This window comes from Electrophorus electricus, chromosome 5, assembly GCF_041902795.1.
Source record: "Electrophorus electricus isolate QZ-2024a chromosome 5, ASM4190279v1, whole genome shotgun sequence".
Lineage (NCBI taxonomy): Eukaryota > Metazoa > Chordata > Actinopteri > Gymnotiformes > Gymnotidae > Electrophorus > Electrophorus electricus.
In genome coordinates, this window is record NC_137501.1 from 24,666,005 (window position 1) to 24,693,999 (window position 27,995).

The following is a 27,995-nucleotide window of genomic DNA, read 5'->3' on the forward strand; positions in this document are numbered from 1 at the left end:
CGAGCATAAAGACGCGAAATGCTGAAAGTGAACCCGACAGCTCCACTCAGGATAAACAGAAGCGTGCTGCGCCGACGTCAGTGACTCCATAGTCATGCCTCTAGGAGTGTTTTACCTGTGAGAGATTTTGATACGCCTAAATATTTTTTGTCGGAATCTCACCGCCTCCAAAGGTAGGTTTATATTTATTTCCCACCTGAAAATCCTCCCGTGACGCAGTCCGTGATTTCAGTATAACTTTGTTCGCAGCGTTTTATATACTCACCTGTTTCACGATTTTAAAACTCTTAATTAGCTGTTTGTTTATGCAGTGTTTTCACACCTTTCTCTCGTGTCAAAACAGAGCAAAGACTTGTTTTTTTTTATTTCGGGTTTTTTTGTTGTTGTGTTACTTAATTTGAGATTAGAAATAACTGACTGAATCTTTTGTATCACTGACTGAATCTGAGTAACTTTTAGTGTGATTGTGAGATTTGTTCTTAATTTAGCTAAGGTGACAAACTCTTATTGAGAATTCCTGATCTCTGCAGCCTGCCGAGCTATTGGGCTACTAGTATGGACTTGAACCACTCGCCTGAAGCATTTTCTGCTACTCTACTTCACTGCAACGTTAGCTGGTTTTTGAGGAATCATTCTGTTTCGACAGACTTCATCGTCAGATCTGTATTTTCTGAGCTATGCCATTATTGATTTTATGCCGAAAGGCTTAAAATAACACCATCATATTATAAGATTGTATTGCTTTTTTTTCTACTCAAACCAAAACGTGTCAGTAAACCGCCTCCCGCTTTCAGCGCTTGCATATCCTCACGTTCTCAGCATCAGTCAGCTGTGTCTGGAGGTGAACCTGATGAGACATGTACAGCCCGACAGTGCCAAGAGCTAAGCTAGTGCTGTCAACAAAAAAGAAAGAAAGAAAGAAAGAAAGAAAGAAAGAAAGAAAGAAAGAAAGAAAGAAAGAAAGAAAATGTAAAAAGTGGCCCTGCAGAAACATGTTTGTTCTTTGAAGTTTCCTTTTCTCATATTTGTAAATATTAGAGTTCCCTGTTATGAAGCGTTTACCAGAAGAGATAATGTTTACAAAATGCAAGTTATGTGTGGGAGCTTTCCCTAACATCAGGCTGAAAGGGAGGTATCTAATCCTGTTCAACAGACTTGCTTGCTTTATTTTTAAAAAGGTTTCTAAAAATAAACAAGATGCTGGATAAATAAATAATCAAAAGATGCAGATACAAACAACTCATAATAAAGGAATGTCTTCAGGTGAGGTTTTAGAATAACAAGAAAGAAGGAAAGAAAACCAGTGAATATAAGTACTTAATTACACTTTTTGCCTTAATTGCTTTGTGAGTCCCAACCAGGCCAGGTGACAATCAAAACAAATGTGATGACACACACTTTCTTTCCAACATGCACAAATAACATGCTATATAGTTATCTGAAAGTTCAGCCCAGAGATGTGCTATCATTTTGGCAATTACTGGTTGGGACTTTAATCACATGGAATTTTCAGCTTTAGGTTCTGTTTCTGATTGAACCATAAACTGGACAATGTGCAGTGTTCCCATTTTGGATTTTGGTGACTGTAGATGATGAACATTTCTTTGGATTATTTTTAGCTTTTGCACTACACAGACTACATACGATTTGTGAAAATACTAGGTGTTGTAATAGGATCTTCAGTTTATCTAACTTGAGGTTTAGGTCAATAAGATGAAAACAATTTATAACTTATTGAGATGTAAATTTGAGTCATTTTACAGATAATCCATGGAGCTGTTTTGATTCTTGCACAGAAGTTTTAATATGCCCAGAAATTTTCATATTAAACCAGAGAAATGCTGAACACAAGGGTGCTCAGTTTCTGTAAATGAAATTACTCAGTAGCCATCTTCAACTCCTAAAAACAGCATCCTGTTTTCATGCTTCTTTCTGAAATCAGTAGGGTGTTGAAATCACTAGGGTGTTGAAATCAGTGGGGTGCTGAAATCAGCTTGTGGTGTTAATACAGATCTGCATAAATCAAAGCAGCTTCCCCCCAAAAAAACTGTTACAGGTCCATTCATTGCTGCTGAAATTGTTTAGTAACCTTTTTTATTGTGAGGTGTGCTTGAAATCAGACATATCACTATAATTGGTGCTACCTCAAAGCAACAGCAGAACTAACCAATAGTAGTTCAGCTTGCAACCAATAAAGCATGAAAATGTACATTGACTGGGCCCTCTTTGAACAAATTCACGCTCTGAAAATAAATCCTTTGGTCTACATTGGTGTACATTGTCTGCACACCCATATGCCACTCAAAAGACCAGATGAATGTTGCATGAATGACTTGCAGGTGCAACCATAGATTTTCACATCTGTCTTTGTGATGAGATGGGATAACATCCTGTTTCCCCTCTACCCAGCTCCTTATCTTATCAACAAAACATGAATTTGCCCTGTATGCCAATGGGGACACTTTTTGGTGCAGATCGCTGTAGGGTCTTGTCAAACACAACGGAAATGTTTCTTCCTTGTGCTGTGGGCAGTGGCATGCAGTAGGAGCACATTTCAAAAAGAAAAATCCAACTAGCCTGATTATGAAACTAGACCGTTTCTTTAAGTTTACAAGAGACTAATTGAAGTTGTGAAGTTCTGAAGTTGTTTACAAGAGACAAGTTTATCTATCATTAATTAAAATGTAATTATCACCATTTTTGCTTTTTAAATATAAAAATATATTAAATATTAAAATATCTAAATATAAAGGTTTATTTAATTACACATACACACAAACAGGTCATTTAGTCACATTAATCATTTCACTGCACTAGCATTCTTTTGTTTTTAATTGTTTTCTCCAATACAAACTCCTGCTTGCCACCAGCAAGGGAAGGTAAACTTTGACATTCCCTTTGGCATATTCTCTTAGTATCAGTTTCCGAGCTGTAGTTGGAGGGGAGCCCAGTATAGGTGAACACCAAGTGGGACTTTCAGCACAGATAATGACAGGTTTTTGGCACACACTTCAAGTAGTTTCCTTTTGCCACAGCATACTGGCCTGGCTCAGTGCTATCATTGCAGCAGTCTTTGTCTTCAAATACGCCATGCATATGTCTTGGCATGTTTTCTCTCTCTCTCACTCACTCTCTGTCTCCCTCACCCTCGTTCTCACTTGCTTGTCCACTCTCTCCCTCTCTCTGCTCCATTCTGTATGATTGAGAGGGAGACTGCAAAGTATACAAGAAAGATGGGCTTTTAATCTGATCTGGAAAATAGGCTGAATTTGGGGATACAATGTATTCAATAAGTAGCCCTTAAAATATTCTTGGCTTACCATTTTGTTTAGATGCACTTTTAGCACTGCAGTGCTTTTGATGTTTCGCATTTGTGTGTCTGTGTTTTTTTGGTTGTATATAAATCTCCTTAGGTGGCCAAATATTCATAGAGCAGTACTGCTATGTTTGTTGTTTCATCGCAATTCCTCCTGAACTGAAATTAAAACTGAACATTTGCACTTGGCTGACAATTGAGTTTTCGGTACTGCCTTTGACTGAAGCTATAAGATGTAAGATGCCCCAGCGAGTACTGAATCTGGCTTCTTTTTTGGTATACTTTATGGATTATCACTTCAATCCTCCTACTGGGCACCCAGAGAGCAGTAGTTGATCACAGCCATTATCTTTGTCTGTTACTGTCAGTGCACTCGCATCTAGCTTCCTATATATCAGCGGGTCCAACCTAAGCAGCTCCACCCCTCTGTGAATATCCGCGTGCGGGTAATGTCAGACAGCCGCACCCTGCTCCACTCTGGGTCACTGTCAGGTCATGTGATCAACCCCTTAATCATGCATGACCATCGGATGACCAGACTGAAACAGCTCAAGGGTCCGCCAGTGCTGAGGGTCCACAGGCATACCTCTCATAACTGAGATTACAGGGACATAATATGAGGGCTTGTATGCCAACACCCTGTTTCTCTCGCAAGATAATTAGCATCCTTGGTAGATATGGGCACAAAAAAAATTTACTCCGTTGTTTATCAAGTGTTTATCATCTGACACTGAATATATATCACTGAGAGAAATCCATTATTATTATTCAAGCAAAGCCAGAATTATGAAAGATGTAGGTGAGCTTTAAAAAAGTAAAATGTGAACAGGTAGATTTTGTTCAGAAGGATATCTAGATGTGCCAGTGTAACATGCAACATCTTTTTAGTTAAATATTATTTTTCTTAAACTTTTTACTATCTTAATTTTTTTTTTTTTCTTTGCATAATTTTACTTCACTGGGAGGTTAGATTTCTCTCAAAGATAAACCTGATAAAGAGTTTTTTCCATGGCTGTTTTTGTTTAACAAGGGTGACCACAGTTCTGAAGGCCACTGTATATGTGTGTAGACTCTAACCTTCTATGGATATTTGGGAACAGGAGAATAATCCTAAATGAAGTAGAAAATGCCTTCAGGTAGAATGGTTGGTTTAAGGACTAAACCATCTCACCCTGTATCGTTGACTCTGCAGCAGAATACGCTGTATGTTTTTGTTGCAAGGAGCTGGATCGGGGTAGAATCATTGCTTTTGTAAACATATACAAAATGCTTTATTATCTTTAGGGCTGTATAGGCTTTGCAGACAGACCACTCTTACACAGTCTGACTTGTATGAATTTGTTTAGTTAAATATGTTTATGATGGATTATATTCTTCATACATGCCTAAATCATTACATACAGTGTAACTGCTATTTGATGATTAGTTCTTTTATTCAATAAAAGCTTGATTGAATGCAAGTAATAACTTTATACTTGCTTTGATCCATTTGGATACATTAGTGACTGTCACTGGTAATAATTAAACCCTATTCTTCCTCTAGGTATTAGCTAGAAAACAACTGACAGAACAAATTCCACCTTCTTTGCTCCTTCTTCATGATGGTCAGAGCATCTGTCATAACCATCTGTGTCGGTAGGGTCTTTGTTTTTGACTATCCATTCGTATATCTGTGCATTGCTTTGGCTGGGGGATTAATGATTTTGAGCAATAAAAGGAAAATGTGACAGTATATACACAGGTGCAATATGCTCAACATTGTGAGTAACATATAGATTAAAAAAAATAGTGTAAATAGCTGTTCTTTTATTTGCTTGTTTCTAACACTGACACTGCCGGTTGTATTAACAGTTTTAGCAAATTTGTGCATTTATTTCCTTCTATAGCATTCCTTCTCATTTGTAGCAGTGAAGCTAAAACCAATGGAAAGAACAAGAAGCCAAAACAGGGTACATACAAGGACAGTACATGTTTATCAGATATTTATGGGTTTCATTTTCTCTTATGACTTATGTTGTCTCCTGTTCCTCAGTTGTGCCAGATATAGAGTGTGATGTGCGAGCAGGGAAGGTCAGCTATCCTGAGTTCATTGTTAAGTGTCCCGCCAGCTGCCGGGAGACCAAACAGAGGGTATACGGGTCGGGGGTCTTCGCCTCCATATCCAGCATCTGCAATGCTGCCATCCACAGGTGAGCTTGTGTACTGCACCTAAAAATTCAAATCAGCCATATCAGCCATCATAACATACATAGTACTTTTGATTACATATACTGTGGTACTGTCATAGCAAATAAAGAATATATTCAAGGAGTATGGCTGTTGCTCAAAGTTGCATTTGCTTTTCCATGTCTTTATGATGTTGGATTGATGATTTTTTTTTTCATATCAGTTTCACCCTTACCCATCTAAACCAGTAGATCAGACAAGATGAGATTCTTGTATTTCCTGTGTATGAAGTTAAACTTATTCTCTGGCTGTTGCTTTCCAGTGGGGTAATTACTAATGAAGGGGGGAAGGTGATCGTGAAGAAGATGGCAGGACAAGCAGAATATAAGGGCAGCTTGGCTAACGGCATCCGATCCCTGTCCCTCCCCAAATGGAGAGAGTCTTTCACAGTCTCGGGTAACATAACTCTCAATTTAAGAACTAGAAAAGATGTCTGAGGACAGTTGGCCTACTCAAACTCAGATGGCACCCCTTCTTTGCTTGGTTCGAACTTTCTCGCTAAACTGAGGGTATGAGAGGACTTTGATGTTTCTGGTCCTATTTCAGTCGGCAAGCCAAAGAAGGGCGTCATCTACCCGTCCACTTTAGACTACGCTTCTTCCAAACCCGCCACAGTAAAAACAGGTGAGGGATCATGTTTTGGTTCAGCTTGCATAATGATTTGCATACTCAAAGTCATACATAACTGCAGTCCATTTAAAAAGTAAATTTACAGATCTATGACTGTAGAACAGAATTTTTTGATTGTATGCATAAAATGCAGATTGATTTCAGATGCCTTGCGTTTTAGAACGCTACACGTCGTTGTAAGCCTGAAGGCCTTAGCAAGTGTGTGGAAATGAGACACGAACCCCTTGTGAATATCAAGGACAGTCCTCTCTAAACAACTCTGCAGTATGCTCAGGGCAGTAGTAGACTTTTACACCTGAACATCATGCAGTGTAGTGTCCAAGGCAATGACAAAATAGGAGGCTGCGTTTTGTACAGGGAGAAAGCCCTGTCGACTGTGTTAAAGTAGCTGATGAATCTCTGCCTTGCGCTGTCTTGGCCCAGCAGTGCTGGAATGCATTTAAACACTGCTCTTACTGTAAAGGTTTCCACCCCCCTCACCCCTCTGTCTCCCTCAAGGTCAGAAGGAAGCCAAAGCCCTGCCAGCCTCCACCATGTTGCCAACCACGGCAGTCCCTGATTCAACCACAACAGCCACAACGGAGCCAACCACCACCATGACAACCACGACCCTGCCCACAACCATTTCCCTGACCACGCCCACCACGACCACAGCTAAGCCGAGGGCTGCAGTTCATAAAGTCAGAGATGCAGGTGCACTTGGCTGTCTCTTTGTCACGCGCACACACACACGTGCACACACACAGATACGCATACAAACACACACACACAGACAAACACATGATCTTCACAGACCTAGGCTTGCAAACACAAAATGTGGAGCCTTATGAACTTTTTGTCAAATGGATTGGTCATTCATATGGTGATGAATTGTTATTATTCATGTGAGCGTCAAAAGTTTTAGCTGTTTCCATCAGTAATAACAATCCCAGATCCATTTGTAGCAAGGTACAGTATACAAGTTCTCCATTAAACCATTCAGAAATGATAACTGCATAGAAAATGCATGTGCTTACATCTTGGAATGGATGTCCATTATCAGTAATAGTTTTGATGATCACTGGATTAAAGTGGCCTTTCTTTTTATTTGGTCATAAATTGTACATAATGGAAGTCAGTGCCTCTCTCTCTCTCTCTCTCTCTCTCTCTCTCTCTCTCTCTCTCTCTCTCTCTCTCTCTCTCTCTCACTCACTTTGTTTAGCTTAGTTGCCTCTAAAGCGTCCCCCTCTCTCTCTAATCCAGGCAGCAGTTACCCATACTTTGCCTCTTTGGCTGACGCAGCCAGTGCACGTAAGTCCAGTAGGCATGATAGAGAGATTTAATAGCAAGTGTCTGGTCATTCTGGGTCTTCTGGGCTTCGGTGTTCTTCATTCTTCTGTATGATGGTAAAACGTACTTTCTGCATGCATGTCAGGAATAAACCATGCTTTCATCCCAAATTCTTTCATAGCAAAGCAATAAAAGCCTTTTAGATCTTTTTATTTGTAAAGTAAATCTGTGAATGCTGGAAGACTTGTAATTATGCAGGCCATCAGTGTGATGTGGTTTTCTGCTAGCCTCTATTTTCATGAATGACATTCAGTGATTCTGTGATATTTTATTACTGCAAACAACTTCAAAAGAAGCTACATCTTTGTAAATTGCATAGTCATTTAATAGATTTCCTGTGCCCGATTTGTTGGTCTAAAATGACCGGAAAGGACAGAAACCGGCGATAAATTAAGAAAGGTTCAGAATTAACGATGATATTGCAGCAGTCCAGTATTACCTGACTGCACATATTAAATGACTCAAATCGTTCTGTCCTGACGTTGGCTATAGGTCAGACACAGAATCGCCAAGGGAAGGCTCTTCCTCAAGGTACGTTGCTCTTTGGTGTTTTCTGTGTCTGCCTGGTAATGCACTGCCATCTTAAGAATCTGAATGTTGCATTTCTCCAAAGCATTCAGGGGTGGTCCTCCCTATGCTGGTAGATTTCCCCCCCGCATCAACCCAGGTAAACCATATTTCTCAATTTCCTGAAAGCGTCCTGTGTGTTAAGGGAAAAGCTATATTAACTACTTCAACACGGCTAACGACAAATGGCCATTAGTGGTCACCAATTAGCAAGAGCTTATTTGCATAATGCTAATTAGTGGCTAATGTTGGTAGCATTTTTGACTGAACTATTCCTTTAAAGAAATGCTTTTTTTCATCAAAAAAAAAAAAGCAAAAGTAACTACGAGTTTGTGAAAGGTAAGATTTGCAATGGCTGCTGACTCATTTTGTTTTACTAAAAGCACCACTGACACACCTGTTGAAGTATTCTATTAAAACCAAATCATCATCTCTTCTCTGTCTCCATAACTTGCTTAATGTGTCTGTTTATTACATATAAACAGCCGTGTAGTTTGGAACGACCATCTCCACAAGCAGCAGCCAGCCCTGAGTTGGCCTGTGTTACCTTCTACCTCACATGCCTTCATTTATTTTTTTCTTTCCCATTCCCCCAAGTACCACACCATTTCCTATGTGAAGGATCCAAAGCCTCATGTTTAAAAATGTTTCAGCGCCAGTCCAACACATCCCGTGGAGCTGCAAAATATACAAAGCAATGAAAGGACACTCACAAACACTGCCCACCTCTGACTGGATTATTTGCTTGCTTTTAAAGCCAACTAATTAAACAAACAAATAAGGACCATAGAAATGCTTTGTGTGTGTGTGTGTGTGCTCTGATTTTATCATCACATTTGAATAATTACAGTATTTATAGCTAATTCTTCTGTTTCTTTATCATTCAGCATTTTGTTTAAATCCTGCTATATAAGCTCTTTGATGTCTGGGAACATGTTGTAAATGTCACATTAAAAGTTATTTGTGCTAATTACTAACCCAAGTTTTTAATGTTATTTAATAGCAAAGGAGTTATTGCTGCTGTTGATACTAAGTTTGTGTGCTGTGTCCTTGATTATAGGGGCACGCAAGACAGAGACAGGCACCACAGTCAAAAGGCAACCATTACCCCCGTCTACATCAGGTTAGAAACCCTGACATGCATTCTAGTTACATACTGCAGCTCAAGTATGTCAGACACTAGTCCTAGAGGGCCACAGTTTGGTTTACTCTCTCTGATCAAACACACCCAGTAAAACTTATCAACTCATTGACATGCCCTACATGAGAGGAACTGGGTTTAAAGGAGCAAGAGTAGCACTTAAATCTGCATTTTTGTAACTGAGTAAGGACTGAGTAAAACTCCCAGACTATGTCTGCTCTGTATTCATTTTCTACCAACCACTGAAAGTTGGATTAGTGCATTTGGAGCATGTAAGTATGTTGACTGACTGTTATCTTAAATCAGTCAAATTCATGGTGAATCAGGTAACCACATTGACACAGGAAGGGTGACTGGAGGGAAGTTACAGTTGTAAGTCACAGTCCTTCTGGAATCTTCTTCACTCTGTACATTTATTTTCTATCCCGCTGCCTTCCCCTTCTGTGATACCTTTCAAACTGGCCTGGAATGCCTCTCTGAAGTTCTCTTATTTTCATTCTTTGTTTTAAGACACAGGGAGTGAAAACAGAGGAAACGCTTAGAGCACTTAGATGCCGCTGAGTGTCTCTCTGCATGTCTGCTAGTGTGATCCTACTGATCCTTCATTGCCCTCACCCTCAAAGCAAACAGCTGCCGCATTTGCCATGAATCTCTCTTTCTTCTTCCCATCCCCTTCGTCTTCCTCTGTTCACTCTGCCCCTGTCTGCTTCACGTTGTCATGCAGCTTTCTCTCGAGTCCAGTCTGAGAGGAACCAGCATGTGGGCCACTCCAATCCTAGTAAGTATTTGCCACCCCCTGTGCGTCCGTGTGCATGCTTGTGGACAAAGACTGAACATCAAACAACACGTGCCAATTTTCATGGTTATCTAACAAATAAGTTATTGTTAAACTACATAAGCATAGGCAGTAATGACAGGATTGTAAAAAAAATCTCCCATTTTTCATTTTTCAAAGGAGTTTGCAATGAATGTTCTCTCTGTGAGTTTGTGCTGGACAGGGTTCCTGGCTACTCACTTGTCTGCCTTTAGCCAAAACTGCTTAAAGGGATACTGTTTATTCAACAGTAAACTTTTATTAAAGTTATTAATAAAAAATGACAACTAGTAAGGATATTTGAAGAAGTTAATGGTAACTGCTTTATTGCTAGCTTTCTTTTACTATTACCTTTCATTTGTTGCATTTTTGGGTGATGGATTCTTTTTGGATGCATACAGATTTGAAATCAGTTGTCTACATAATGTGCTGTGCAGTCAACATTATTGCACACGATTTCCTCAAGAATGTTATATGGATGTCAGACTGAGAATTACCTTTTATTGGGTCAATAATATAATTTTTAACACATGGTTAGCTAAATTACAATTAAACTACTACTAAAAACGATTATTAAAGTAGTTAAAAGTAATATTGCATATCAAAGATAATTCTTTAATCTTAATGTAGTTGTGTATCTGAAATTGAACATTATGTGGTAGCACTTGGGGTAGTCATTTTAATTAGCAATGTTCCGAAAAAGGTCTTACTATCCTCAATGATCTTTTGAACAAGTTGTTAAATGATATCGCATGCGGCTCTTTTAAATTGAAACATCATGTGAGGGCCAGCATCTGGAAGACCTCCACATGCTTTGAGAACTTAAAGAAACTTGGGCTGTTTGAGTAGGCTCTTCTCTGCAGTGAACTCTGACATTCAATGCCGAGAAGTCTCCACAGCTCATTTTAGATGTAGTGGTGTAACCAAGAGGACAGGGAAGCAGACCAGCAATCGGTGGCTTCTCCGCACCTCATAATTTCAGAAAATGGCTGCAAGAATGAGCGCAAAGCAAGAAACTTAGAGACCTTCAAGGATCTGGCTCTCAAAGTATGTCAGGGTGCTTTTGAGGATGCCCTCCGCTAATGACGCATTTGGAGGATTCCTCGTGCCCTTCGGCCCATGCCTTCGGGTCACGCTTACCCCGAGCCGCCTGTCTTTTAGTGTTGTTCAGGCTCGGTCATAGCAGCTTAAAATGCACTCTCACATGCTCCACAGAAGAGGGGCAAGCCATTAAACTGCTGCATTAAACTGGTTGGGGAGTGGATGGTCAGGGGTTGGGGGATGGTGCTTTGGGAGGCGCCAGGAAGGAAGCTTGGTAATGCGTGGAAGCCTTGCATCCTGCAGGGCTGAGTGTGCCGCTTTGTGGTACCTCGCCGGCCTACAACTATACCACGCGGCTTACTGCGAAGTCATTAAACTGCAGCCCTCGAAGTCGTTGATCCACCAATGCGCGGAACTCCCTGGATACTGTTGCTTTAGCCCTCTGCTGTACTAGCTCTGGGCCCCGGAGAGAGTGTGGAAGGATTAGTTTGGTGGGGGTTTTTGCTGTCAGGACAGGATGACAGGATGTTGTTGGGGCTGAATAATTATGACTAAGCCTGGATGCATGTTGACTGTGACTGTTGTGATGGCATCTTGCATATCAAAATGTAATAGCATCTCACAAGTGTTCTTCATTAAAATGCATGGCTTTACTAATGACATTTGGGTATTAGGTTTCACAGTTGTTCTTCATTAAAATGCTAGGCCTTACTAGAGATGACTCAAACTCTCTGGGGCTGACACATTGTAATCTCCATATACAGCTTTTGCTAGGAGGGAGTGGCCACACCCAGCCTATGCACGACCTGACTGGTCACATATGCCCAGGACACCCACAGGTATCTCACATGATACAACAAATTAAGGATTTCATCTTTATTTTATATAACCCTTCATTAAATGTCATTCAGTCACAAGTCATATGTCATCATAATAAACTTCTAAAACCAAGCCTTTACCCACCCTTACTGACAATGCCACAAAAAAAGTCATGCTGCTTATCCTTTGTGTTCAGATATTAGTAACTCTGAGCTAGACTCAGGCTACACATGGACTGATGTTGACACTGGCGATTCCACAGGTAAGACCTACAAACTCAAAGATTCACATGCACTCTGCTGGGAGAGAAGAGTGGGAAAAAACCTAAATGTGTCAGCCTGCATGTGGTTGAACCAACATGCAAAGCATATGACGCCTCCGTAATGTTTGGTCCATACTTATATGGCAAACGTAGCTACGCCATCTGTTGCTTGTTTGCATCTGCTGTGCCCTGTTCAATCATGCTGTCATGTCAATATGTCATGTCAGTAGCCCATGCCAATGCTATCAATATGACATTTATAGTGTTTGCATGTATATATGGTGTTGCTATGTCCTAAGCTGTATGGGCTATTTTTATTGTCCATGAGAAAACATCAACCAGTGGAATTGAATTTGCGATTGGTTGATTGTTTACTTGGACAATATGTGCATTTGTTTCTAACAATGCACCAGGCTGACCTAACTGCATCTGAAATTCTGGGCTCCTTCCTTGCAGCTGCAGACCCGAGACCAGATATTTCAGAATATGAGCGCTGGTATTATAACTTTGGACAGTACTGTAAGTGGTCTTTTTTTACACCTAAAGAATACTGAAATGTGCTCGAAATGCTGCGGGATAGTGTATGATATCCCTGAGCATAAACATTTAGTTGGAAGGTTTGCTTTGAACATGATTGACACTGGTGTGACTTTTCTGGGCTTTTTGGTTGCTGGATCATCAAGCTTTTATGGACTCAAGCAGCGAAATGTCTAATTTTGTTTTATTGTATCCAGATGCATAACAAGTCCAAGCTACACGTGTTTAAACTTGTCCTAAGACCTTAAACCAGAGTGGGAACATCGAGTGCACCGGCCATTAATTGAATCGTCTATGAATCCTCAGGAAGACAGTGTGACGCTAAAGACTAATTTTAAATCTATCATAAGCAATCAAGATACAAATCATAAGTTTACAGAAACCATGGGAGGGCCATGGACAAGACACCAAATGGCATCCATAAGGCCCCTCAGCATTTAGCGATTCAGAATTACAGGGTGATGAGTATGGCCTCAGCCACAGAGGGTCTGGTTTTGGAATGGCAAAAGCTGACACTGTTCTCGTGCACGCACACACCCCAATACGAATAAAAAAACTTCTACTCAAGATGGGCAGAGTCCCCACCCATGCTCTTGTGGTAGGTGGATATTTTCTTGGGTTTTGTGAGTGATCTGTTTTCTGTATTTCTTGTGCTCACTCGGCTATTCTCAGCTCCTCGGCTGGCGGAGGAGGACGGAGGGCGCAAGCTGTTCCCTAAAAATGACCACACCAGAGGTACGTGCTTGGACATGTGTGAGACATCTGTGCAACTTGTGAGCAAAGGTGCACAACATGAAGGACCATCCAACAAACAGAGAAATGCAAATACATGTAGAAATGCAACTTGATACAAATTACAATTACTTCAATATATGTTTCATTATAAGATTACAATACGTTACTGTATTTTTTATTCAGATACATTTGTAATTCAGTTATAGCAAAATACATTGGAAAATTTTGGAAAAATGTAAAATGCTATTTACAATAGACTGTCAGTGTGCCAAACAGTTCACCTAGGCACACTGACTTACTAGAGGCATGGGACTGAGTAAGTTGCCAGGGGTGCCAGGAGACTGTGTACAAACCAACATCATCATATCACTCTGTTAAACTGTTGTGCATTTCTGCTCTTTCACACATGGCAGGCAGATAATTAAATTACTGCATAGCTGAGTCAATAGGATGCTTTGGGTAAAGACTACTGGAAATTAGCTTGCATGTAATAGTATATAATGATAAAGGTGTTTAGGGGTAGCTTGAGCTTATTGCATAGACCATAATGCAGTGATTTAAAGGAGGCCCTCTTGCAAAGTTCAGAGTTCTGTCCAACCAACATGTGGTTCTGTCCAGTGAGCATGCAGCTCCATCCAGTCAGCATGTCGTTCTGTCCAATGAGCATGTGGCTCCATCCAACCAGCATGTGGTTCTGTCCAATGAGCATGCGGCTCAATTCAACCGGCGTACGGTTCCGTCCAACCAGCATGAGGTTATGTCCAACCAATGTGCGTCTCCGTCCAACCAACATGTGGCCCTTCTCAGTTTGATGCCTTCTTTACATTAGTCATTTGCTGGGTTCAAAGTGACTCCTGCTGTATTTTATGGATGAGTTATGGCCTTTGAGTGAAAAAAAACCTTTCTACACCCACATTTACACACCATAACCCAATTCCATATGCTTGGCCTCCTGCACCATCAGCAGCAGGTATTGTATCACAGAATAATGTGTACAGTCATCTTATTTGCTGAATAGAATTGCTAAAACTGTCACAGACTTCACAGTGTTTTATATCCAGTAGTCAATTTTGCCTTGCAGGCCTTCATGGAATATGTCAAACTATTGTTTATTACATCATCTGTCATATCCACCTATACAAACACACACATGCGAACACTCTCACACTCACACACACACTGCATGCAGTTGCTCTTGCTTCGCTGTTCAGTGCAGTGATGTAGTGATGTGTGATGTTGCTGTCGCAGTGGAGCCAGTGGAGCCGTGGAAGACAGAAATGAACCCTTTTGACTCAGGTGAGTTGACTCACTTCAGTTCTCTCTCCCTCCCTCTCTAAGCTGCTTGCACCATTTACCCTTGGAAAGAGCTGAGGATGAGACCTGGGATGCACACTTAGATTTTGTTCCAAAACATCATGTAACTTAGTTTGTTACTAAGTAGAATTCTAAGTAGATTTCTCATTTTAAATAAGTCCCAAGTTTAAGCTTCTCCTGCTTGACTGAAATGAGTGAACTGACACAAATACAGATGTGCTATATCAGTAATACATACTGCTGTATGGGCGATATGAACCCAACATACAGGCAGACGACGGCCTGAAATTTTATCTTCTTCCTCCTCCTCTTCTTCTTACTCAGGCTTCGGCACCCGAGAGCAGGACTCCTTACCCCAAGCTCCAGAGGCTGTATTTCAGGGAGACCCAAGTAGGTTTGCTGTTATTTTCTCTATACCTAAACTCCTGTTTCTCTGTTTGCACACTTGCAAACTTGCATACTCCAAGTGCCTTTCTTTTCCACTGAGTTTCCAATGAATGCAGCAAAATCTCTGAGTGTAGATGGCATATACCTCTCACTGCAGACTGCAAAGTGGACATTGCCTTCCTAATGGATGGCAGCTGGAGCATTGGCAAGCGTCGCTTTAAGATCCAGAAAGACTTCCTTATGGAGGTTTCCCAGGTGCTCAGCGTGGGCATGGCAGGTCCTATGATGGGCATCATCCAATATGGGTAACTCCACCTCAGCTTCTCCTGTGATGCAGTGATTCTGAGCATTTATTCAGAGAGAACATGGCGGAGATTACGGAAAGTCTTTTAGGGCATCCATAGCTTTTATTAATTTTTTTTCTCTCCTGTGCACTAAAGCGATGACCCTGTGACTGAGTTCAGCCTGCGTCAGTTCTCCAGTTCCAAAGACCTGAAACTGGCAATTGACAAGATCGTCCAGAAGGGGGGGCTCTCGAATGTGGGTGAGTGGGCTGCCCCCCTAAACCAGCCCTAATCCCACAGAACCTGTAGCCTGTGCCTCCTGACCCAGGACTGGAGTTTGACAAATCTCACTTTGTCACCTTCAACTGAGCCAGATTATTTGCTTTCACTGTTGAGTGACTCCCTTCTTTTTAATCTAATTCCCCATTGCCTTTGGAAATCGCAGCTGATCATCAGCCGCAGACCTTTGAGGGCAACTCCTAGTATAAACATTGATAAGATAATCGAGCACAAGCAAAAATTTATTTAGCTTTCTCTCCGCTTTCATGGGAAGTTTGTGATGCCAGATGTGTATTCAGATGAAGCCTCAATGAAGTAGATGTTTTTCTACATGCAGCAGTTGCTCATTGTGAAAGCAAAAATTATCACATGGTTTCACTGCCTTTTGCCATACTTACACATTCAAGGCTTAAATTAAATCTAAAAGTGAAGTGGTATCTGGCAGAGAAATTACAGGGCCACTGTCCCGCACTGGTGATTTTGCTTAAGTTAAGTAAGTAAATGCCTGAGGATTTATCTATAAAGGGGGTTGGATTTGGCAAAGCTTTTTAGATGGTATGTCTGCCTCATTGCTTAATATCTTCAGATTACTCAGATTGCCATTTGATGGCTAACCCCTTCCATGAAAATTGGAAGCTCCAGTGTTGCATGCTGTTTATGCATGGCATACAGAAAGGTTTATTTCATGGCCAAAGTTCCCGAATGCAGACAAATAGACATTCTTAACCAAAAGCTTTACTGACATGGTAACATGCCTTTAGCATCAATAAACTCTTCATGTCCTTTATTAATTATAATTCTTGCTTAGTATGATTTTTAACAAATGTCATGATGTGCCTGAATTTTGCTCGTATTTGGTTTCTAAACAGTTAATTAGTTTTCCAGTGGTGTTACTGGAAAGCAAAGAAGAGGCAGACGCTGGCAAACAAAAACAGTGCCACGTCTGACAGAGAGATTTGTGTTCAGGCGCGGCCAGTCCCGGAGAAATAGGGCCGGTGTGTTCTGACCGCCACCTTTTCTGCCCTCTTGTGGCTGTTTAGGGAAAGCCCTCTCCTACATCAACAAGCACTACTTCAGCGATTCAAACGGCAACCGAGGGGGGGCGCCAAACGTAGCAGTTATCTTGGTGGACGGCTGGCCCACCGACAAGGTAGAGGAGGCCTCGCGATTGGCGAGGGAGTCGGGCATCAACATTTTCTTTGTCACCATAGAGGGTCCAGATGATAATGAGAAACAAAATGTGGTGGAGCCCAACTTTGTGGACAAGGTAATTCGCAAAGAGGTTTGAGTTGCCTAAACCAGAAATCAAAAGTAATATATGGCATACATTGGGTTGACACGGTTATAATAAATATAATTTCCATCACATTAATTGCAGGTTTTCATCAGCTGAAGCTCTCAAACGTAAATGTTTAATGTTCCAAGCGTCAAATTAAAATTCATTTATTAAGCAAAATGTATGGTGCACCTCATTGTAATGTAAGTTCTCGTAGATTTGCATGTGGTTGAATGAGCTCGTGGCTCTTCCTTTGCGCAGACTAAAACAGTGTTATAAGATTAGGGAGTACCCAGTGACCGTAACGTCCTCGTGACGTCTCGCCCTATTCTCCAGGCCGTATGCCGGACCAGCGGTTTCTTCTCGCTGCCCGTGGCTAGCTGGTTTGCGCTGCGCAAGGCCGTGCAGCCTCTAGTGAAGCGCGTGTGCGACACGGATCGCCTGGTGTGCAGCAAGACGTGCCTAAACGCCAACGACATCGCCTTCGTTATCGACGGCTCCAGCAGCGTGGGCACGGGCAACTTCCGCACCGTGCTGCAGTTCGTGGCCAATGTGACGCGCGAGTTCGAGATCTCCGATACGGACACGCGCGTCGGCGCGGTGCAGTATACGTACGAGCAGAGGCTGGAGTTCGCCTTCGGCCAGCACAACACCAAGGCGGATGTGCTGAATGCCGTCAAGCGCATTAGCTACTGGAGCGGCGGCACCAGCACGGGCGCCGCCATCACCTACGCTGCTGCGCAGCTCTTCAGTAAGTCCAAGCCCAACAAGCGCAAGATCATGATCGTCATTACCGACGGGCGCTCCTACGACGACGTGCGCGCGCCCGCCCTCGCTGTGCACCGTCAAGGTAAGTCGGAGTCGGAGGAGCGCAGCGCGTAGGTGTTGAATTAGCTTGAAGGACGCACACGCCAAATGTTAATGTTGCTATGGTGTGAAAACATGCGGGGAGGATTTTTTAAAATTTATTTATATTATATGCTAGCATGTTTTGCATGCTGTTAGCCATGTTAGGTAATTTTGCATGCTGTTAGGTATGCTACCATATTTTACAAAGTATTCCCTTGTAATAAACACTACAGAGGTGAGATCAATTTGGGTCAGTGTTATGCTGGACATCCTGAAGGATTTTGTAATTTAGGTCATTTGTAGCATTGCGAAAGGAGATGATGTTTGCATTAGCGGGTAAAATTTGCTAAGTAGCTTGCAGAGTATCCCACATTGTCCTTTTGGCTACACTGTATATACTTATATGAGTTTTTAACTTAAGTTATACTACAGATTTACTTTATGATTAACATGTGAAACAGCTTGACTCTTGATATGACAGTCTTCTTCAACTGCTTATATCTGGAGAGAAATCCCATGTGCTAATTCTGTGCTCTCTTTCGGATTAACCAGGTGTCATTGCTTACTCCATTGGCATTGCCTGGGCTGCCCAGGATGAGCTGGAGTACATAGCCACTGACCCAGACAGAGATCACTCCTTCTTCGTGGACGAGTTCGACAACCTCTACAAGTACGTGCCCAAGATTATCAACAACATATGCCAGGAGTTCAACTCTCAGCCCCGGAACTAAGGAAAGCGAGGGCCTGTAGACGGGGCCATCTTCAGACATCTTGAGCCTCAGAGATATCAAAAGGCTGTCCCAAGGAGGACAGATTTTTAACATAATAATCAGTAACAGCATCACTGTTTTTACTGCAGCAGAAATATTTAGCATTGGTCTCAGTGTTTTTAGACTGGAATATTGGCAAATGAAAGCTTTGGCTGACAGATTGTATGTATAAGAAGCTGTGCAGTATGCACAATTCACCGAATGCATGCTGGAAAGGTGATCAAGAGACTCAGGCAGGTAAGAGCATGGCAGTTAGCACAGTGCTAATATATATGTTACACCTCTTGGATAAAGACGTATGGCAAGCCTTTTTCTTACTCTGTATGCATAGCAGTGGTGCTATATTACTTTTGTTTAATCAAACTTCTTGCCTTGCAAAAGTGTCTTTTAGCTGATGGCATTTGGTCTTTTGTCCAATTGAAGGTTTTCAAAAGTTATTTTTGTATTATATAGGGCCTTTTCACATGCCTAAACATAAAATGATTTCATACTTGCAGTAAATGGATTATTATATCTTATGCATGATAAAACTAACTGATACTAACCTAAGATACATTTTTGAACACAAAATCAACCAGAATTTATATCTACTTGGTTAAGAATTATTTTAAAGAATATTTTAAAGATGCTTTACTAATTGAAATGACAGTTCATAATTGTTTTGATAGAATTTGTACATTTCTGCATTTTTTGGTAGGTCCACTCTTGTAAGATTTTTAACCATTTAATTCAAATATAAGTTACAGTGCCTGTATTTTCCCCTTTCCATTTCAGATATTTAATTACCTTTTTGTAATTTGTCATATTTGTACATAGGCACATTAAAGTAAAACCTTTTGCTTTTTATTTTGTAAGTTGCAGAAATAATTGCTTGCTATTTTAATGCGATTTTTAATAAAAGATGGTCTTGAAAACCTGCAAATGATCTATGGTTGGTTCTTGTATACAAAGAGATTAAGTTAACCAGTTAAAAATACTCTGGAAAAAGGCCACAGTCTTCTCTGTCAGTGACCTATAAAAACAAGCAAAAAAGGGGAGTTGTTTGCAGTAATTTAAAATTAAACAACCTTTGTATGTCGTTTACTAATCTTTAGCATTATCCATTATTGGCATGATTGTTTATAATTTGATGCACTAATTCTATAAAAGCTCTTTTGTTATGAACGCTTGCTAAACACAAGCCAAATATATTACATTTGAAAGATATTACAATTGATCACTAATGTACTTGTGCATTAGTGAGCGTTTCACCTCATTGGTATTCTTCCATTCACCACAGACATTGTCTGAATTACTGGGGTCTGTGTTGAGCAAGCCTTTTTAACTACAAGTCATGTTTTAAGGCTATAATGGACATTAGTGGGACCACAGTTTAGAGATCTGTTTTACCTGTTTTTAAGTTTTCCAACAGTCACATCTATTTCTTACTTTGGTTATAACGATCAAATAACTGTCAATTATAAATGAAAACTCTTCATAAAATCATAAGAGATTACGCTGCATAGTTTTTGACTGCATAGCCTGTTTCATAACAGAACCAAGAAAGGAGAAACTGGTGGAGGGCCAAACAGAGGGCTCAAACGACTTCCTGTGCAGCTGTGTGCATCTACTTGGGTGGAACAACAGAATGGAGAATGTCCCAGGAAAATTGGGCAATGTTTTTTACATCTTAACAAAAAGTGCTCTATTCTGGGGTTACACAGCAGGAGTTATCACTACCAGCAGACCAATGATAGAGGGAGCACTCGAGACTGGAAATACAAAATTGCATATAAAATTGCATTTATGGATCTCAAACTGCACTTAATATTACAGTGGTGTAGTGTATGTAGTGTTTTAATGGATTTTGCTAATTCAGGTCATAGTTCTGAGACTCAGATTCAGTGCATGGGGATACACATACCTATTTACAACATGAAAGGAAACAGAAAAGAAAAAGAAACTTAGATTTCAGTTGTTATTTTAAATGGCAATGGCAGGCATTTAAAGTAATGCTATTTATTTATCACCTATATTAAGACCAAATGATATGTGATTCATTAAAGGCTTCTACAAGGTGTGGACCTGAACATCTGGAAACATATATATGACATTAAACTGCAATAGCTGTCACTACTGCCCAAGTAAGTGGTATCATATCTGCTATTGCAAGATTGTGGTTATACATAGTCGGGTCTCTTTCTCCGCCAGTCATTTTGCAAGTATTAGTCTATCTTTTTTTAGTCTATCCATTTATCAGTCATATGAAAGAATCTCTCATTGTCCCATTGTCGCGCTCATGTTAGTGAAAGTCTGAGCTTTATGTGGTTAATGTGGTTAAAGGCTGTTGTGGCCTCTCAGCCACTCTTCGCGTCTGTTTGTCTGTTTGCAGTGAACTTTTGGAACGGTCTCCACCCGATCTCTCCACCCCCGACTGCCTCAGACTCCACCCCATCTTGCAGCAGTTCCACTTATTCTCCCCACCCCAAATAACCCAAATTTCCCTTCCTCCCATTTGCTGTTGTGAAATACAGTATAATCCACGTAGCTCACGCTCGCACGTTTTTAGGTACGTTACCCTTCAAATTACTTAGCCTTCCTTGTGTAAATGTCGCAGTTTTGCGGGAGATGTTTCGTCGGCATTGGGCAAATTCTTTCGGATGTCTTATTGTCATTTTTTTGTAGCGGAAGTAAATGAACTCCAGATGGAAAAGCTAGAGGCATCTTTGAATACATCCGAAACCTAATTTGAAAAGAAGAAAAATACATCTGATAGAAATGGCGTTGACTTTGGCCTAATCCAACTTTGCCTTTAATCGCAACATAAAAGATTAAGAGGTTGGGCATACGGTTGGCATGGTTATTTTGGGCTGCTTTATAAATTGTCTTCAAAAAGGCTTTAATACAGATTCGGTGACTGACTTCCCCAAAGGGTGTTTCGCGGTATCGCAAATCCGACCAGCGATGGACACAAACTCAGGAAGAGAGGGTTTGCCAGCAGAGGGAGCCCAGCCACCCGGAACAACCATGACAGGCGGCCAGAAACCTCTGCACCGCTTCCTCAGAGGAGAGCCCAAGAGTGTCGGGGTGAGAGCTGGCACAACGGTCTAAACAGGGCACGAGGACAAGGGGCGTGAAATGTACCTCTGATTTTAGTCCAATAATGTACGACCTTGATAATTTTGATTAAGTACATATTTTTAAACGTTATTATGCTTTAAAATTATTATGCTTTTGCTATAATGTTATAAAATCATTACAATTTTGATATACTTTTATGTTTTTCTTGTACTTGAACATATGTTTAATGTGGGATTATGATGTAGCCTAGAGGTCTGGAGGACAGGATGGGTCATGGCAGAGACATGACAGAGTAACAAACCATGCAGGAGTTTCAATTTGTCACATTGTTTTGGAGACATTTCATGCACTGTTCTTTACAATGTTTGAGGGCAAGCCCCTTCCTTTTCATCTCAATTGGGTTCAGATCTGGACTTTACAGTATTTCCAGTGCACAGGATTAGTTCATCATCAAAAAGTGCGGCTACCTCTATAAAAGCAGAACATATGGTTTTGGTTGGTTTGTTGTTCTGGAGCACTCAGAAGTGTGTCTACATGAAATGAAAGGACATCAGCCATGACCTCAGAGAAGCAATCATTGCTGCTAGGCAATCTGGGAAGGGCTATAAGGATATCTCCAAACAATTTGAAATTCACAATTTTACAGTCAGAAGTGTTGTTTACAAAGGAAGTATTGTTTAAAAGTCAGTTGCAAGTCTTCCCAGGAGTGGGCATCCAGCAAATGCAGTCCTAGGTCAGACCATTTAATGCTCATATTTAAATGGACTTACATGCCTTCTAAACAATCCATAAAGATTCTGCAACAACATCCTTTGGACTGAGGAGTCCAAGGTGGAGATGTTTCGTGGTCATGCACTGTGCCATTTTTGGCAAAAGCCAGACAAAGTGTATCACCACAAATACCTCATAGCAGCTGTCAAACATGGCCATGAAGGGGTGATGATTTGAGGTTGTTTTTACAGCCACAGGACATGGACTCCAGAACAATGTGAGACTTAAACTCCTGCAAAAAACATTTACTTTGAGTTAGTGAAGTTGGTCTACGTGTCTCTGATTTATACAGTATATTTTGTTCTTCACCTGCATTCTGAATATTGGTTCACTATTAGGGAAAAATGAATGCATAGTTATCTGTTGTAGATATATTAGTGCAAGGATTCTCAGTGTCCTTTTAACCTTAAGTTTCATGCCTTTATCTAAACCTTAGTGAAAACAGCCATGTATGTGTAGAAAGATTAAAGTTTAGGTACCCCCATGCCCTGTGCACAAAGAACAGAAATTATGAGAAGAAATCTTATGATTTCCCTTATTGTGTGCACAGACAACAGTGTTGTGACATGTGGTAGCACTGTTAGATGTGTCTGATTGTGTGAATTGTTTTGCCCTGTGTTTCTGGTGTACAAGATCGTGTTGCTCTTTCTGGGCTCATCGCTGTTCTTGTTTGGAATTCCGCTGAAGAAGGATCAAGTCGAAAGCTCTGCAGACCTCTACAGCTCCTTCTGGCTAGGCATCTTGGTATGTTCACATGTGTACTGTACTGTTTGTGTCTCTTTGACAGCACTAGTACAATAATGACACTGAAATACCTTTTATAGAGCCTACTGTTGTCACTATTGACATAATATGAGGTTGTTCAGGCAGAGTCTAAACATAGTTCTCAACTAATCAAAGTGTGAGTTTTAAAAGTGTGTTTCAAGCAAACTTTCAAATATGAATATTGCTAATAATTATTAAAGGGGTGGAGCCACACATTGACATTATATAAATTGCCACAAATATGCAAATTGTGCAACATTGTTGAAATAATCCTTTCAGATTTAAGATATCTTAGCAGATACTAGCTCTTGACCTCATTGTGATTTGGCATCATGGTGCATTTAGCACCTAGAATGTTTAATTTTAAAAATTTATGAAATTCTGTTACTAAAATGTATTTTCCTTTTTCCAGTACTTTATATGTGGTATTCTGTATGTGCAAGCAGAACGTGCACCCACCAAAAAGATTGTGAGTGGTATAAATCTCCCTTTGATGATGATGTGTCTGATATATTAACACAAATCTTCACAGTAGTACTCCCACACTGTCTGTTTGCTCTGGACACCATAAATACAAGGTCAATATTTTCCCTCTTAAATTTGCTTCGATGGTGATTGCAGTAAAATCGTGGCAACAACTATTTCATAGTGCTTTTTCCTAGTAGCATCTTTAACTCAGAGCTCCTCTGTGCCAAACAATAGGTTAGTTTGTTGGGCATGCATTCTTCAACATGTTTATGGTTGATTGTTGTATTATGGGGACAATTGTTCATTGGAGACTCTTTCTTTACAGGTCACCATTAGTTTCGCCCTCAGCATCATCGCAATACTCGGGACTGTGATCGCTGCCTTTGATTTCATCAAAGCTATGGCCTCTCTTTCACACTCTATCCGAATGGGGTATTTTTACGTGGATGAAAATCTTGAATATGATAATTATTCAGTCGTGATGTCCAGTGCTAAGCAACGTATTGTAAGTAAAAAAAAAAAAAAAAGGATTTGTATTTGACTCACAATAGTCCTACCTTTTCAGTTATTTTTTAAATGTTAGTGAATAAATGTAGAAAATGACATATATCTATACTTCAGAGGGGAAACTAACTACTCAGATTACTTAAAATTGAAACTTCTTTCCCTGTGGTCAACAAAATGTATGCAGTTATCAACCTTACAAACTTAAAAGGTTGTAGGTTTTACAACTGACAAATGTTAATTGGTCACAAGGCAGCGACTGCTGTTAAAATGCATTTATTTAGTATTTCAAAACACACATTAGCCATTATTTGGCCAAATATAAACACATACCGACACACATATACAAACACACACACACACACACACACACACACACACACACACACACACACACACCCACAAACATTGTTTTCAGAAGCTCACAAAAAAGTGAACTTCTGCTCCTGTCTAAGATAGCTTTTCTTCCAAGAATAAACATGTAATTCAAATGTAGTGTCATACATTACAGTGTTGATCAGTCTGCCCTTGTGCTACAGATGTGACAGGTGGAGGCTAGGTTGGAAAACCCTGGAGTGTCTATCTAAGCACCATTCCTTTTTCTTATTCCTAGATGCAGCACTACAGCCTGGAGGCAGTCTTCCTGTTCCACAGCCTGGTGGCAGGAGTCATCCTCATCACCATGTCTACATTTGCCCGCATGGCCCTCCGCTCCAGCCGGACACAGGTTAAGCAGCCGGGGGGTCGGGTCTGCCCCGCCCCCCTTCCCTTACCTCTCCCTCACAATCCCTCCCTTCATGTATTTGCATCCTCATTTCCAGATTTTCGTTTCCTTGAATTTTGGCAAATTCATTTCCACTAAAAGTCTGTTTCAGCAGAGTGATGTGACCATTAAGATCCATGGAGAAAAGGAATAAGAATATAATAGCCATACGTAAGAACTCCAAATGATCGCTCTCCACCCTCTCCCTCTCTCCACAGATGGTTGTGGTAATGAGAAACCTACCTTCGACAGAGTGAAGATTATCACTATTTTTGTCCTTTTCGTACTAACTATAGAAGCAAACTTGACCAACTCACTCAAACATTTCACTAGAACTAACACATAGCACTAATAATTCAATTTCCTATAGGAATATTGTCAATGTGTATTGTCAAATAATCTTTTTGATTGTTATGGTTAAGATTTTGTTTAAAATCTGGTGACATTGAATCATGTTCTGTGTGCATGCTGGTATTTAGAGTTTACAATACTATGACTGGTTAAACAAAATCTCTAATATTGTGCATCTCACTCATTGACTTGTGTTTTCAAATGAGTGACACAATAGCGTTAATTTAGTATTTAAATAAACACAACAATGTTCATAGTAACTTTAATATCACAAATTCAACAGTTTATGATATTTGCTATTATTTTTTTTAATTATTATTATTATTATTATTTTTTTTATTATTACAGAAATGAGAAGGAACAATTGTTAATGCCCAACAGTGTTAAGAATACTTGCTTTGAAACTCTAAATTCACATTTACCCTACATAAAATATCTTTGGCTTGGCATGTTAAAACAAAATATTTTTCATACTATAATCTTGTTTTTCATAAGAATCTTACTGTGTATGCATGGCAAAACAACCAGTGTTTGATTACCACCAACTGGAATACCATCACACTACACCAGTCTCTGATACACACAGCAGTCTTTTAAATGTCAGACACTGCTTTGCTGTGTTGTAGACTGATGCTGACTATGTCATTGGGTTATGAAAGCCCCTGTAAAGTTAAAATAACTAAATAAATCAATATTTGTTTAAAATTGTGTTGTATTTCAAATTTGCTCAAATTGACCCAAATGAGGACATTTCAAAGGGATGTGCAAATGTAAATTGACTGATAAGTAGTGACAGTTAATGCTAGTAACAAATCAGAATTAAAATTATTTTTCTATGCTTTATCAAATAATTCAAGCACAATAGCAGGCACTCAAACGTTATAGAATGTGCATGCATAATGAAATCATTGTGCCCACTGGCTTCTATATTGTTAGGGGTCTTTTTCAAAGATTCAGTGTTTACCCCAGATTTAATGCAAAAAAGAGCATCCAGACAATTTAATCATTTGAATTGTGAACATAAATTCCACATGAATTTACTTTAACAGTGTACTAAACATCTGAGACACTAATGTACTAATTTGAACACTTGTGGTCTGATCTAATGTATTCAACCATGCCTTATTCTCTTTTTCTTCCAGTGTGATCAGTGAGGAATAAGTTTATTCTGCCACCTTCCACAGCTTTAGCATTTACCTTCAATGCCGCATAGTGAACCTGAATTAGACCAAGATTTAAACACATACCATCATGGTTACAATGAGACACATAGCTCTAAGTATATGCCTACCCCCACCTACTGGCACATCTTAGTGCAAATACATGTGAGCTAAATTGAGCCGAGCCCATCCATCAGACATCCACCTGCATGTCGCCAAAGCTCAGGTGGCCTGTGGACGGCGTGTCGTAGTTCCTCAGGTGCACACGCATGTGTTCTGTGACCCGGTACTGCCTGGAAAAGGTCATGGTGCAGCGGGGGCAGGAGTATGGCCGCACGCCCAGGTGCGAACGTACGTGCCGGTTTAGCCCCTCTGGCTAAACGGCCGCTTGCACAGTGAGCACTGGAAGGGGCGGGGCTTTGCGCGCTGGCATAGCACCTCCAGGCTGATGCAGCGGTCAGGGAGCGGGAGTGGTCGCTCACCGTCCAAGCCACTTGAGTCAGAAGAGGGGTGCAGGCGCTCCAAGAAGCAATGGTAACGCACCTGACCTTGATACACACTCGTGTCATTTCTCCCTGGGATGGAGAGTTTGTAGCTTTCAGCCTGGTTGACACTTTCAAAGTTTTTCTGCACAGCACTCTTTTCTGTGGTTCCCATTTCTGATGGCTTTTGTTCAGTCATGGATTTTTGTGTATGTAGTTGGTTGACTTCAGGCCACACATCTTGGTCCGAAGTTCTTTTTTCACACATCATATCACTAGTGTCAGCACTACTAGAATTTTTCAAGCACAAAGGGACATCACAGTAATTTGTGGTAAATTGACCACAACAATGAAATCCATCTGTAGGTCCCATGCCAGAGATATTGCATGAGGTCTTATCATTAAAGGCATTAGAGAACATTTCCACAAGTTGGTCACCTTTTCCTGAATCGAAAGTATTAAAGGACCTGATATCTGAAACACATCTACTATTGCCACTGCTAGCACACCTGTAAACCTGAGGACAACTTTGATTACTGGACTGATGGCATTTAGTGCCAGGAGTTAAATCTTTAGTGGTTGTATAAGCACTCTCCATGCAGTGATCTTTATTGTTGGTGTTTTGGCGGAGACAAGTGGCAGTATGAGAGGCATTCTCAAACACCATGGACTGAAGCTGTTCACTCTTACCAGACTGACAATCGACGTGCTCATTGACCACACTCGGCAGGTTGTTTGGTGAACTCTCTTACAGAATTGGCAGGATCTTGTCTTGCTTCAAATGTGAAGAGCTACTTTCTAATACACGAACGCCATGGGGGTTGCCATGGTGAGAAGGTTCCTCAGCGTGCAAAAGCCACTCGGCATCAAGGGTGGTATGCCAATTGCGCGAGTGGCTTTGTGGTGAACGCTTGTCATTTCCTGATGTCCTGACATGGCGTATGACTGGAACAACTTCGTAAGTTGGGGAGGATGGTGCAGCTCGGTCTGAGACTGGAAGGTTTTCATTGAGAGACTGACAGTCTATAAATCTTCTCTTTTGACTGAGTTTACCCTGAACTGCAGAAGGAAGTTAGTGGGAAGTTAAGACCATGC

At 40.6% G+C, this 27,995-nt stretch overlaps 2 protein-coding genes and 1 long non-coding RNA gene across 13 annotated transcripts in view; 2 read left to right on the forward strand and 1 right to left on the reverse strand.

Annotated features, from left to right (window-relative positions):
* On the forward strand, positions 1-19,498 carry vit (vitrin). Of its 7 annotated transcripts, none has more exons than XM_027024963.3 (23): positions 1-173; positions 4,860-4,951; positions 5,203-5,265; positions 5,349-5,505; positions 5,805-5,938; positions 6,089-6,166; positions 6,671-6,865; positions 7,415-7,462; positions 7,994-8,032; positions 8,115-8,168; positions 9,129-9,191; positions 9,934-9,987; positions 11,829-11,903; positions 12,080-12,145; positions 12,602-12,664; positions 13,355-13,417; positions 14,666-14,713; positions 15,056-15,121; positions 15,276-15,423; positions 15,559-15,662; positions 16,722-16,948; positions 17,294-17,807; positions 18,359-19,498. In XM_027024963.3, exons 2-23 carry the CDS (start codon positions 4,915-4,917, stop codon positions 18,535-18,537), a joined length of 2,475 nt encoding a protein of 824 aa, XP_026880764.3. In that variant the 5' UTR covers positions 1-173; positions 4,860-4,914; the 3' UTR covers positions 18,538-19,498. The 7 variants fall into 7 exon arrangements, with proteins under 7 accessions (XP_026880764.3, XP_081570633.1, XP_081570632.1 ...); XM_081714507.1 differs by having other exon boundaries at positions 16,722-16,831; XM_081714506.1 differs by lacking the exon at positions 9,934-9,987.
* Positions 5,308-27,995, reverse strand: part of LOC113586664 (uncharacterized) — a 25,236-nt gene continuing 2,548 nt past the window's right edge. The window contains exon 3 of one of the 2 annotated variants that reach the window (XR_014123833.1): positions 5,308-5,524. This is a non-coding gene — a long non-coding RNA (uncharacterized LOC113586664). Of the gene's footprint in view, positions 5,525-25,550; positions 27,960-27,995 lie in introns of those variants that run through there. The other variant, XR_014123832.1, reaches the window with a different exon arrangement.
* Positions 20,983-25,963, forward strand: si:ch1073-291c23.2 (membrane-spanning 4-domains subfamily A member 15). Of its 4 annotated transcripts, none has more exons than XM_027024961.3 (7): positions 20,983-21,124; positions 21,488-21,642; positions 23,041-23,151; positions 23,585-23,641; positions 23,966-24,145; positions 24,758-24,871; positions 25,126-25,963. In XM_027024961.3, the coding sequence occupies exons 2-7, from the start codon at positions 21,520-21,522 to the stop codon at positions 25,162-25,164; spliced, it is 624 nt and encodes a 207-aa protein (XP_026880762.2). In that variant the 5' UTR covers positions 20,983-21,124; positions 21,488-21,519; the 3' UTR covers positions 25,165-25,963. The 4 variants fall into 4 exon arrangements, with proteins under 4 accessions (XP_026880762.2, XP_081570639.1, XP_026880763.2 ...); XM_081714513.1 differs by having other exon boundaries at positions 21,108-21,124; positions 21,452-21,642; XM_027024962.3 differs by lacking the exon at positions 20,983-21,124 and adding an exon at positions 21,140-21,393.

Bases quoted from the DNA above. Each gene is read 5' to 3' on its own strand.
- si:ch1073-291c23.2 (XM_081714512.1), top strand. From the start codon at position 21,412: ATGGTTATTTTGGGCTGCTTTATAAATTGTCTTCAAAAAGGCTTTAAT. The intron at 21,643-23,040 runs GTGAGAGCTGGC...CTGGTGTACAAG, and splicing joins GAGAGCCCAAGAGTGTCGGG to ATCGTGTTGCTCTTTCTGGG. The intron at 23,152-23,584 runs GTATGTTCACAT...TCCTTTTTCCAG, and splicing joins CCTTCTGGCTAGGCATCTTG to TACTTTATATGTGGTATTCT.
- vit (XM_027024963.3), top strand. From the start codon at position 4,915: ATGATGGTCAGAGCATCTGTCATAACCATCTGTGTCG. The intron at 11,904-12,079 runs GTATCTCACATG...CTTTGTGTTCAG, and splicing joins TATGCCCAGGACACCCACAG to ATATTAGTAACTCTGAGCTA. The intron at 12,665-13,354 runs GTAAGTGGTCTT...GGCTATTCTCAG, and splicing joins TTATAACTTTGGACAGTACT to CTCCTCGGCTGGCGGAGGAG.